Consider the following 13,996-nt stretch of genomic DNA (forward strand, 5'->3'; position numbering starts at 1 on the left):
ACTTTTTTCTGTCATCGACTGGAAGAAACACACAGTTTTGCTGTAAAAATATAACATTTTCATGCAAAATTTATGGAGAAATATTTATTTAAGGTTTATTTGAATAGGGACAGATACAAAAACATAGACAATCTTGACAGTTTATCTGATGTATGCATCATAGTGTTTTTAGCCAAAGCTAATTCACGACACTTGTCCCTAGTAGGGCTTTTGATCAAAAATAATAATACAGATTAACATTATTAAAAATACAGGCATAAAACAACAGCATAATAATAATAATAATAATACAGAGAGAATACAAGCTAAATATTAAAACTAAATAGTAAAAAACTAAGTATGAGAGCAAGATTGTTGCTGAAGTAGCCACACTTTTGTTTGTTTTTTAAATGCAACAAATGTAGGGATACATTTCAAGTAGTCTGGCAGTGAGTTCCATAATTTTGTCCCTTTTATTGAAAAGGCAGTTTGAGCAAAAGATGTTCTGCAGAATGGGATACTACAATTGCCTTTTGACGTTGCTCGGGTGGTGGATCTGGTACCACTTTGCAGTCTTGTTATTGTCTTGCAGAGCAGTTGGGGAGCAGCATTATTTAGGCATTTGAAGACCAATTTAATTGAGTGGAAGGAAATAAAATTAGCAAAACTTAAGATCTTATATTTGCTTAGAATTTGGCAGTGATGGTACCTTATTCTCTTCTCGTCCAGGACTTTTAAGGCTCGGTTAAAAATACACTCTATAGCCTTAATTGATGACTGGTGAGCCTGGGACCATGTGGTCAAGCCATAAGATATATGTGAGAGAATCATAGAATTTAGAAAAAGAAAAGCACAGTTATACCATGATGTGTGAATGAATGACACAATTACCCTAAAAATAACAGGAATATTCAGTCTAAATTACAGTTTTTGCTGATATTTACATTTAAATTTACAGTAGAAAACCCTACTCACTGTAATTTTTACGGTGAAGTTCTGGCAACCACAGCTTTTCGGTATTTTACCGTAAATGAAACAGATTATTTTTTACAGTGTGATGGTCTCCTTGTGATGGAGAGTACGTACAGCTACGAATCACTGCAGAGCAGATGGTTGCTGACTTTAAGTAGTTCCAAAAATAATCCTGACTGCATCAGCTGAAGCAAGTTAATTACAGTGTATTTTATTATTAAGACAATTAATCTATAGGCTGTATAATGATGATAAGAAAAGTTTTTTTTATTACTCCGCTGTCAGCCCTTTTTACTTTAGAGAATGCACTTTGTCTCCTTTTTCTGCTGAAGAATCTGCATGGGGCAACTGAGACAATGAGCAACCAGGGACACAATGATCTACATTCTTGTGGTATTCGTCAATATTTGGTTAAATTAAAATGTAGATGCACTTTGGTACATGATCTCTGTTGATTTCCCTTTTGCCTCCGTAGACCTGAGCTGTTTGATTGGAGCTCAGTGGAGAAGAAGACGTCTGCGATCGACAGACTGGAACACGCCTTTAATAAGGCAGAACAACACTTGGGGATAGAAAGACTGCTGGACCCTGAGGGTAACTAACACACACACACACACACACACACATTCTTGGACTTCTATCTTTGTGAGGACCCTCATTGGAACAGTGAATTCCCTTGCAAGGTTTGTTGTGAATTTTTGTTTTCAAATCCAGTTAGTTTTAATGAGTTTTTAGAGTGAGTTTTCTAGTTTGAGTTTAGTATTTTTTTTTTTTTAAATGCTTTAGTTTTTATTAGTTTTTAGTGTTAGTTTTAGTTTTTGAAATGGGGTATTTGTTGGGTGGGAGATTAAAAGAGGTCACAGTAAATTTGGCTTTAATTTTCTTTGTCTTATCCATCTTCAAAAAGTTGACAAAGATTAAAAGGAAGGACATTTTCACTATAATTTTAGTGAGTTTTGTAACCATATGTTACAGTTTAAGTTAATTATCTTTTTTTTAAACTCATTTTTATTTCTTATAAAGTCTGAAATCTAAAAAAAAAAAAGCCTTTAAAGAAGTGAGGACCGGCCGAAATGTCCTCACTTTGCAAAAATGTCCTCACTCTGTTGGTTGAAAATGTGTTCTGGTCCTCACTATGTAGGAAGTACAAACACACACACACACACACACACACACACACATTCTTGTACTTCTATCTTTGTGAGGACCCTCATTGGAACAGTGAATTCCCTTGCAAAGTTATAATAGTTTTGGATTTTTCAAATTCAGTTAGGTTTAATTCGTTTTTAGAGTGAGTTTGATAGTTTTAGTTTAGTATTTTTTTTTTAAATGCTTTAGTTTTAGTTAAATCTTTTATTAGTTTTAGTGTTTTTTGTAATGGTGTGTTTGTTGGGTGGGAGATTAAAATAAATCACAGTGAATTTTGCCTTTATTTCCTTTGTCTTATCCATCTTCATTATGTATGAAAAAAGTTGACAAAGACAAAAAAGAAGGATATTTTCACTATAATTTTAGTTAGTTTTGTAACCACACAATACAGTTTCAGTTAATTATCATTATGATGTAACCTTTAACCCTCTGAAATCTCAAAAAAGCCTTTAAAGAAGTGAGGACCGGCTGAAATGTCCTCACTTTGCAAAAATGTCCTCACTCTGTTGGTTAAAAACGTGTTCCGGTCCTCACTATGTAGGAAATACAAGATCACACACACACACACACACACACACACACACATAGCTCCACACACACACACACACTCATAATTCCAGAGAAGAATATTCAAGGTGAGTTAGAACTCATCGTATTTCACGCCCTCCAATCACACACCTTAATTGGCTGGCTTGAACATGATGTGTCATGCTGTGATTGGGTGTCACCTTGGTGGAAGGACTTGATCAGTGATGCATTAACTGACCAATATGTCGGCAACAATATTCTGCTAATAAAGTCCTTGGTAACACTTTACAATAACCATCATTTATAAATGGTCAAGAGATAGTTTATTAATGTTTAATCATCATTTATAAACCGTTTATAGGCCATTTAGAATGGTAAATACATAATTTATTACTGTTTAACTAACTAAATAATTTATAAATGACAAATAGATGGTATATTAATGTAAGTTTATAATTAATTTACCATTGACAAACAATTAAATTATAATTAATAGTTTATTAATAGTTTTCATTTCGCTCATTATAACATTTGTAACACCATATTTAGTATGTTAATGATTTTGAAATGATGCAAATACCTTTAAGAAATTGGTTGAAACCATTTAAAGATTAAATATGTATAGCACTTTGTAAATGTTAATAATTGGTTTATAAACCATCTATAAACATTTCTTAGATGGTTATTGTAAAGTGTTACCAAGTCCTTTGAATTTTTGTGAAATAACAGCAGAGATGCAGAGCAAATATATTTATATTCATCCAGAATTTTTGTGACATTGCTGGCATCCATCACTGCCAAGGTTGCTGCTGACCCAAAACCAGTTTACACACTCTTAATCATAACTGTCAGGCTAAAGTGAGTAAAACTGACCGCAGTCACTGGTGAGAAGCTCTCTTTGATGAATGTTGGGGTTGGGGGGGGCTAACAAAGGTCTAGATTTACTACACTTATAAGAAAACTTCCAGCAGTATTGCCTTATAAAAAACTAGAGAGAAAAAACCGTGTGGACGTGAAGTGATAGATCAATGTTCTGCAAGCTTTCCTAATATTCTAGATAAAGCGGGATTAAGATTATTATTATTAACCCTTTATCAGGCAAAGAGCTATTTTTGGTAACTTGGTAATATTTCGAGAAAAAAGTTGCAAATTTACTAGATTAAAGTGGCAAATCTACAAGAAAAAAAGTCTCAGATTTAAGAGATTTAAAGTGGCAAATCTGCGCGAAAAAAGTTGCAGATTTACGAGAAAAAAGTGGGAAAAAAGCAACTTTTTTCTCCCAGATTCACCACTTTAACCCTTAATAGGGAACTCATTGAAATACTTGCAAATTCCAAATTTCAACCCTAGAGAATATTGGAGGATATTACATACTGCCAGAATGTGTAAAAAAAAAACCATACGAAAATAATATTTTGAGAAAAAAGTTGACGAGATTAAAGTGGCAAATATACGATAAAAAAAATGAGCAGATTTATGAGATTTAAAGTGGTGAATCTGGGAGAAAAAAGTTGTTTTTTTCCCCACTTTTTTTCGTAAATCTGCGACTTTTTTTCGCGCAGATTTGCCACTTTAAATCTCTTAAATCTGCAACTTTTTTTCTTGTTGATTTGCCACTTAAAATCTAGTAAATTTTAAACTTTTTTCTCGAAATATTACATGAAGCTACCAAATATAGTTCTGAATGGACTTTTAGGCAACATGGTCTCACAGAAATCCGTGGAATAGCCACGGATTCGCTTAACTCAAAATCCGTGGAATAGCCACGGAATCACTCAAATTTCCGTGAAACTGACACGGATTTCGCTACAATGCAAGTTAATGACAGTCATATTCCGTGGCTATTCCAACATACAAAGTGATTATGTACATTCACTGAGTGAATATTTAGAAAATAAAACATATATACTACCGGTCAAAAGTTTTAGAACACCCCAATTTTTCCAGTTTTTTATTGAAATTCAAGCAGTTCAAGTCAAATGAACAGCTTGAAAGGGTCCAAAGGTAAGTGGTGAACTGCCAGAGGTAAATAAAAAAAGGTAAGCTTAACCAAAAATGAAAAATAATGTACATTTCAGAATTATACAAGTAGGCCTTTTTCAGGGAACAAGAAATGGGTTAACAACTTAACTCTATGGAGTCTTGGGCTATTTTGTCCATTTTTGAATTCTTTTCATGTCTTTGTAAGTCATTTTGTGTCTTTTTTTTTTTTTTGGCAATTTTGTGTCTTTTTTTAGTCATTTTGTGTCTTTTTTGGTCATTTTGTGTCTTTTTTTAGTCATTTTGTGTCTTTTTTGGTCATTTTGTGTCTTTTTTTAGTCCTTTAGTTCAACACAAAATGTGATTTTGAATCTTTTTTTTACTTTCAAAACACTATCATGCTCAATAAAGAATTTTAAATGTTGCAAATGTGCATTAATTTCAGAGTACACTGAGACATTAAACTGCATCATTTCCAATTAAATTCTGGAAAAGTTGGTGTGTTCTAAAACTTTTGACCAGTAGTGTATTTCTCGCTAGAAATGTGATCAAAATCCATTTTTATGCAGAAACAAAGTCAAAATATTGATTTTTTCACTAAAAATGAGAGAACTGTCCGCCATGTTTTTTGTTCTGACCGCCGGGACCTTGAAAGTCACGTGACTTGGAACAAACCAATAGGAACAAATATCCATGGAATAGCCACGGGATATGACTGGCATTAACTTGCATTGTAGCGAAATCCGTGTCAGTTTCACGGAAATTTGAGTGATCCCGTGGCTATTCCACGGATTTTGAGTTAAGAGAATCCGTGGCTATTTCACGGATTCCTGTGAGACCAGGTTCCTTTTAGGCATGGTGTTGATTAAAGATGGAGAGGTGTTCCTCCTCCACCCCCAGCCCTCTCCTTGTGAGTGCTGTGTCTAGGCTCTGAGCCAGCCCAATAGGGAACGTTGTAATCCCTCGCAGCTTGCTTTAAGCCTTAAAAGGACACATCACGGCACACGCATTTCCATTGATCTTACAATAAACAATCGCTAGTTTTCAGCAAGTGGCATAAACGTGTATCATTATTATTATGCTGTGCATCAATGCTCACAACACCATTAACCCCCCACCTGGGCCTTCTGAACACTTTCTCATGGCTTTGAAAGGATTTCAGATGGTGTTGTGTGAGGTTTGTGCAGCTCATATCTCAGTGTAGGAGAGCTGTCGGGATTCAGGAAGTCGGACGCTTGTTTGATGTTTACTCTTGAAAAAGCACATCGTCTGTGATGCCAACAGCAGTTTAAATGCTGAGCGTCAAACCATGATGGATACTTTTGTGTAATCATAAACTTTAACTGTGTTCCCTTGTGTTTTGTTTTCCATTTTCGTCGTCTTTACTTTCTTTCAGTTAAATCACTTGCTGCGATGAATGATTAGAAGAGGGATTATTACCAGAGCTGTAAACGAACAGTTTAAACCATATTGTAGTGATGAACATTTTGAATATATATAGCCTGACGAAACCACATTAGGAAAGAAAATGCCTTTAAGTTTATGGCTGATGTGAGAAATGAGGCTGTCTGTATTTCATTCAAATACACACAACTTGAACAAAAGTATTTCTTTTGGTATTTTCAAAGGAACCTGGTCTCACAGGAATCCGTGGAATAGCCACGGATTCGCTTAACCCTATAAAGCCAAGTGTATCATATTTGATACATAAGTTTTTGAGACCTCTACATCAAAAACCTGATGAATACATGAATTGATGATTAAAAAAACTGAGCAACAAATTTCACAAAAATACCAGATGTAACAAAAATGATTTGCTGGCTCCACTGGTGGATCTGTCATTGCTGCGTGAAAACTTCATATCAGCAGATGTATGATGTTGTTTTATATGGAAAAAAATATTTTGTTTGTTTGAGGAAAATGTTAAAAGGAAAGTCAAAGTTTTATTTGGTTAAAAATATTAGGTTTTATGTGATTATGTGAGTTCAAGAAAAGCAAATTGTGAGCAACAAATTGCACAAAAAGACCTGATGTATCAAATATGATCCAAATTAAATTCATATATGAAAATTAATATTGAATTAAAAAAAATGTTAGCCGGTTCAACAAACACTCCAGTTTTGAAAATTTAGAATTTTCTGGCAATTATTTCACGGTTCAGGCTTTATAGGGTTAACTCAAAATCCGTGGAATAGCCACAGAATCTCTCAAATTTCTGTGAAACTGACACGGATTTCGCCACAATGCAAGTTAATGACAGTCATATCCCGTGGCTATTCCATGGATATTTGTTCCTATTGGTTTGTTCCAAGTCACGTGACTTTCAAGGTCCCGGCGGTCAGAACAAAAAACATGGCGGACAGTTCTCTCATTTTTAGTGGAAAAAATCAATATTTTGACTTAGTTTCTGCATAAAAATTGATTTTTTTTTTTTTTAAATGTATTTTTTTGGGCTTTTTCATGCCTTTAATGGACAGGATAGTTGAAGAGAGACAGGAAACAGGGGGCAGAGAGAGGGGAATGACATGCAGTAAAGGGCCGTCCGATGCGGGACTCGAACCGGGGCCAGCTGCAGCGAGGACTGTAGCCTCTACACATGGGGCGCCTGCGTAACCCACTACGCTACCGACCACCCCATAAAAATGGATTTTGATCACATTTCTTGCAAGAAATATATGTTTTATTTTCTAAATATTCACTCAGTGAATGTACATAATCACTTTGTATGTTGGAATAGCCACGGGATATGACTGTCATTAACTTGCATTGTAGCGAAATCCGTGCCAGTTTCACGGAAATTTGAGTGATTCCGTGGCTATTCCACGGATTTTGAGTTAAGCGAATCCGTGGCTATTTCACGGATTCCTGTGAGACCAGGTTGGTTCACAGTCTGTAACAAGTCCTGTGCAGCTTCACAGAAGATAACCAGTAACTATATATTGAATATATAATAAAACACAGAACACACACAGGCCAAATGTGATAAGCCATGAATGATGTGCTCTGGTGCACACACCAGTTTCTAAAGTGGGTCTGGCCCACAGGGCACTGACTGCTAACATGGTGTTAGCTTTAGCTTTAGCTTTAGGCATACATACATACATACATACATACATACATACAGGCTGGTGTGATCCCATAGCAGGGATCAAGGCACATTTTGGATTGGTAATATCAGGTTGTATAAATAAAATTGACTTGACATGAATACAGATTATACACTGAAAACACTGCTGCTGTTGACTAACACAGCTGGAGGGGGAACACTGATTTATAATTCACGTGTACCAGTGATTATATGATTCAAACAGACTGTGTTGTCCTTGCGAATTACAGATCCCTGCATAGCACGCAGAGCATACCAAACTGATCTTTGGCATGATTGCGAGTCACAGGCACAGCTGCTGTGTTCACTATCATCTAGTGCATGGTGGAGTTTAATAGTGGATACATCAGTTGGAGGTATCTGATGACACGCCTTGTCACTTGACGTAGTTAAGTTAGTTTCTCTATGTGATATATTGTGTATTGTTCTTCCCTTTATTTCTTTTTCCCTTAGTTTCTGTCAAGCTTTTGTTCCATTTTTTTAGCCTTGAATCAAAGCTGACATCCATCTGCCGCATTGCAGCTCAGGTCTCAAATTTCATTTTTTAGCTACCATATTTTTCATATAGTCCTTGAACATATAAGCAAACTGTGAAGTATTGGTTCGACATGCTTTTATTGAGCTACTACTGCAAAGTGTTGACCTTACGTGGGTCGTAGCAACTTGGAGAAGTCCTGAATGGATTAATATATAGTTTGTTGTTTTGTCTGAGAATAGAATGATTCAGTCAAGTTCAATATCACTGTGGAAACCAAATATTTTCCAGGGAGTAATTTGAGAAGCTATTTTAATCCAATTTAGTGACATTTACACAGTGTTTACAGAGACAGATGTAATCACTGCAGGGCGGATACACATACACACCCCAAAGGTCAAAACACAGCATTTCTGAAAGCGCAAGATTTGAGAAAATACAAGATAATTTCAAAGAACGAGAAGATCTCCTCCTCACTGTGGATCATCTCCCCATCCTCGACCCTCGACTCTGCCACCAGGACTCATCCGGTCCAGGCCCTGGCAACACACAGGCGGCAACCTCCAGGTCTGAGCAGGAAGGCAAACCAGGAAGTGCCTTAAGCTGCATTCTACCGAAAATTCCAGCAGGGGGTGCTAAGTGTGGCTGTAAAAACATTTCTGTCCATTCATTTTAATGCAAAATGAGAAAACTTCTCACTTGATTTATTACCTCATATTTTTTTTCAGGACAACATTATGGTCTCAGTCGCTAGTAAAAAATCTTCTTCAAGACAATTTGATGTCAATAGTTCAAATAATGGCCCCATTAAAAAAAAAAGAAGAAGATAAAGAGTTGTATGATTTGGGGCGTGGCTACCTTTGATTGGCAGGTCACTAACAAGGCGAGCCGTCATCAGGAGAGAAACAGAACAATGCGTATCCATGGCAACATATCAATAAAGTTATATATAACGTTATATCACTGCATTTTCACTTAATGACAGTTTATTTTAACTTTTTGTTAATTAAAAATGTCTTGTTCAGTGTTTGGTTGGACTAACAGACACTCCAAGGAGTCGCTGCTCAGTTTTCTGAGGTAAGAAAGATACATTATGTTTTTGTTTTTTGCTAGCCAAAATGAACATCCCAGTTAATGCTCCAGCTAATGCTAACATGAATTAGCAGCGGCTTCTCTCAGTCAGGTTGAGGTGCAGAGAGGCTGTAGTCAGTGATCAGATCCCTCTCGCTCCTCCACAGTCCAAATATGGTCTGCTTCCTTGATTGGAAACAAGATGGCGACAAAAAGGTCACCAGTATAACGCTGAACTCAAGGCTTCCAACGGGCCACAAACCAATGGGTGACGCCACAGTCACTACGTCCATTATTTATATACAGTCTATGGCAGCACATCATCCCCACACTCATGTGCCTTCACTGGCTCCCAAACAAGTCATGCATCAACTACAAACTCCTACTCGCTTACAAAACCGCTATGGCCCCACCGTACCTCACTGATCTCCTATACTGCCCTACAAAGTCTAACTGCAGTAACTACACAAAGGGGAAAACTGAGGAAAATTGCTTTAAAGTCTTTTTTTTTAACTGGCCAGCCAAATCATGGTTAGGTTATATGTGGATAAGTGATTTAACACTTATTTCTACATGTATTGATGATGTCATTTTTTTGCTAAAAAATCATTACAATTTATTTGACCTTTGACATCAAAAACATAGATACTGCACTCTGGTTTTGCTGTAAAAGGATCTAATAGTAATGCAAAACCAGAGTGCAGCAACTACATATTCTTTCAGATTTTATATTTTGTTTTCAGTGAATAAACATTTTTTAATTGATTTTGTTAGAAGAGTATTTAAGTGTTTAAGAACTCTATTCAAAGATTGTATTGCTCTTGTTGTGTTGTATTGATCATATTTTAGACCTAATATTACAAATAAATGTTATATTTTAGTCTTAATATAATTTCATCACACTTTTTTTTTTTTTACTTCATCACTATCTAGATAATAATTTCCCTTTCAAATAAACTCATAATTTCTATTATTTTTATGTTTAAATTAATATATATATCCAAAGCAGATTGTGGTAAGTGCAATTACTGCTTGGTTTTGAGTTGGATTTTGTGGTTTTTATATAATTCTATGAAATAAAGCAAAATTGAAATCTAAAACTTTGTCACAAGATAAAACAGACATCAAGGAGTTCATTTTTTAGTTATAACTCAATTTTGACCAAAAATGTAGTTACTGTAGTTAGGCTTTGTAGGGCAATATACCTCACCCCAGAAGCTGTGGTCCTCTGATACCAGTCTTCTCTCCACCACTCCACACCAAACTGCAAACCTTTGGAGCCCGAGCCTTCAGCGCTCCCGGCCGAAATCCACAATGCTGCATCTTTGGACATTTTCCAAAGGCTCCTCAGACACCATCTGCTCAGTTAACCCTCTCAACCCTGTCATCAGCTCACTTTGTCTTTATGTTTTCAGTCCTTGCTCTTTGTTTCTTTTGTCCCTTGTGTCTCAGAGCATCCTTGGGTTTCTAAAAAGGTGCTGTAAAAATTGAAGTTATTATTACTATTATTAACAGCCTTTAGAAAACATCCCAGAGAGGTGAATGAACCATGAAGCGACTTTGACAGAGCCGGGGTTTCCTCGCCTTAGCTACCTCGACATAGTCTGAAGCCCCAATCAAAAGAAGATTACAAGCTTTTCATTCATGAGGTGTTTTTTTTTACCACTTGATGAGCTCTCAATGCCAACTGTTTTTTTCCTAGTGTGACAGCTGCATATTTTAGTGCTCTGACACTTCAAACTTGATGTAGCAGATTTAAACACTTCTTTCAAGTACTGCATTTAGGTCTGACACTGTGCCTCAATGATGATGCATCACTTCACTTTTGGCCAAATCAAAGTGCAAAGTTATTGAATATTATCTTTGGTAAATGCTAGTAGACATTTTTGAATCAGTACTGGCTGCAAAACGGACTTCAGCAAATCGGGAATACTGCAATTTAAATGCAAGTAATGCAAGTCATGATAGATGACACGACACTAATAAGCCCATAATACTAATAAATTACTGATAATAAATTAATGAAGTATTAATTTAATACCTGCGATGTTATAGATGGCTTACTTCAGAGCCAGCATGGATTAATGTGTTCTTAGAAATGTTGTTGCGTTTAAGTTTTTGCTGTGTTTTCTGAAATGTTGCGTTTTGACGTTCAGGTTCTTACACATGCTCACACACATACAAGTGCATGCAAACTAGTGCAAACACACACATAATTACACACACACACACACACACACACATCCATTTACATACACTACACTCAAACATGCACACTAGAAAAACATTCCCATTCCCAAACACAAATATCCACACATTCCAACACACTCGGATACACAGATACACTTGCAGAGCCTCATAGACATGCACTCACATGTAGCTGTTGTTAATGATTACAATGTAAAGTATGGGATAGGAAAACAGAGTGGACTAAACAAGCGAGGGATCTGTACACACTTGGATACACACTTGCAGATGGTGGCATTATTTACGGAGCTGTCTTCCTCAGACAAACAATAACATCCTCAGATTTCTCTGTGATGCTGATAAATCAGTATTCCACAGCCAAAAATATGACTCTGGCTTTATCTATCTATCGGCTCACACACACATCTCTTTTGGCAAGTACTTTCTGTTACTTTGTATCAAGCTCATCCGTCTCTCTGTCTTGCTTTTCCTCTCCGTCGTCATCCTTCTCCTTTCTCCTTCTCTTCATTATTCTTACAGTCCTGAGCTAAGCACACTGTGCATCACTCTGTTAACATGCCCACCACTATCAGTTCATTAGCACTCCATTTCTTTCTCTGTCTGTCTTTCTCTCCTCCCCTTCTGCGCGCAGCCTACTCTTTCTTCCATCCTCTCTCCGGCGCTTATGGCGTTCATTTATCTGTTGTGTCTCAGCCCTGCTGTGATCTGTCTCTATTAGTTTTGCCCCGGGCTGACTGGTCGGACCACAGGCTCTTGGCCACCCTTCTTGAAATCACTGCTTTGTTATATCTCTACTCCACCTGTTGGAAAAAGTTGCTCTGAATTTATATTGCTGTAAAAATCCAAGGCAGAAAAGGCTGACACACACTGATGCAATGGAAAATAATAGGAGTTAACAGTGGCCTTCATGAAAGCACTAAGAAAAAGATGTTTTTGTAGTTGAACGATATAGGCCTGACATAGTTCATTGCTCTTTGAAGGGCTGTCCTTGCATTATATTCTATCATATTAACATAGCAGTGGCATTTAATTGTTGGGTTATCATGACAGGCCTATTGAAAGATCAACGGCATCATCCTGCAATATTTTAAAACGCTTTCACACCCCAGTCCGTTTGGTTAGACCCAATCAGAGTGAAATTGATACTTTTAGTTAGTTTTGTATTTTGTCTGGTTTGCTTTCACAGTGAAGAAATGTAAGCAGACCAAATAAAAAAAAATTGCGGAGGGGCATGTACGAGGCGGCGGGCTGGAAATCTACTTGCAGTTTTATTTCTAATTGGTTGGAAAGTTGCCGATGGAAAATGGAAACAAGGCAATAAACAAAGCAACATGGAGCTGACTTACTTACTTACTTACTTACTTACTTACTTACTTACTTACATACTTACTTACTTACTTACTTACTTACTTACTTACTTACTTACTTACATACATACTTACTTAGTTACTTACATACTTACATACTTACTTACTTACTTACATACTTACATACTTACTTACATACTTACTTACTTACATACTTACATACTTACTTACATACTTACTTACTTACTTACATACTTACTTACATACTTACATACTTACTTACTTACATACTTACATACTTACTTACATACTTACTTACCTACTTACTTACTTACATACTTACTTACATACTTACATACTTACTTACATACTTACTTACATACTTACTTACTTACATACTTACATACTTACTTACTCACTTACTTACTTACTTACTTACTTACTTACTTACGTACTTACTTAAAAAAAAAACATGAAATATTGCTGGGGTTTTTACCTCAACTCTGCAGTAATCTATCATTTTGGTTTTATTAACGTTATTGTAGACTTTATTCAGCATTTCCTACATGTGTTCTTCAGCCCAGATGTCAATCAAACATCGAAGAAGACTTCCAAGTCTGTCCTCTCCCAGTCCGTTGTACATCTGACAAAATGCCCGCGCAGATAGCCCTCAATCCACTGCGTTTTGGTAAATTTCCTATAATTGGGTTGGATTATGATCAAAGTGCAATCCAACAGCACTAGGGTTTTTTGTTTGTCCCTCTTGAAAGTGGTCTTGGTCTAGTTGTTATGGTTCACACCAGGGTACGATTGGATCGTTCACAAGCGACCAAATGAACCGTAACAAGGTTTTAACTGCTCCAGACTTAATTTGAAACTGACTAAACTTTGGGTTGCGAAAGAGCCCTTAGATGCCCTAAAGGTGGCAAGAGGGTTTCTTCTTTAATTTTGAAATTAATTTTATTTATTTCCTGCTCTTTAGATGTGGCGGTGCCCCACCCGGACAAGAAGAGTGTCATCATGTACGTGACATCACTCTTCCAGGTGCTTCCCCAAAGTGTTTCCATGGAAGCCATCAAGGAGGTGGAGACGTTGCCGCGGGCGACCCCGGCCAGTATTACCCGCGTGACGACAGAGGAGCACTATCAGATCCAGACCCAGCAGCGCTATTCCCAGCAGGTTAGACACACAAACACACACTTCAAGTCCTTTAATCATGTC

At 36.6% G+C, this 13,996-nt stretch overlaps 1 protein-coding gene across 2 annotated transcripts in view; it reads left to right on the forward strand.

Annotated features, from left to right (window-relative positions):
- dmd (dystrophin) overlaps nucleotides 1–13,996 on the forward strand; it is a 432,308-nt gene that overhangs the window by 163,628 nt on the left and 254,684 nt on the right. For both annotated transcript variants that reach the window (XM_059327929.1, XM_059327930.1), the window contains exons 8-9: nucleotides 1,427–1,545; nucleotides 13,758–13,954. In XM_059327929.1, the coding sequence (XP_059183912.1) occupies nucleotides 1,427–1,545; nucleotides 13,758–13,954 (316 nt within the window). The remainder of the gene's footprint in view (nucleotides 1–1,426; nucleotides 1,546–13,757; nucleotides 13,955–13,996) is intronic.

The sequence above is a fragment of the Centropristis striata genome, chromosome 24 (genome assembly GCF_030273125.1).
Source record: "Centropristis striata isolate RG_2023a ecotype Rhode Island chromosome 24, C.striata_1.0, whole genome shotgun sequence".
Taxonomy (NCBI): Eukaryota; Metazoa; Chordata; class Actinopteri; order Perciformes; family Serranidae; genus Centropristis; species Centropristis striata.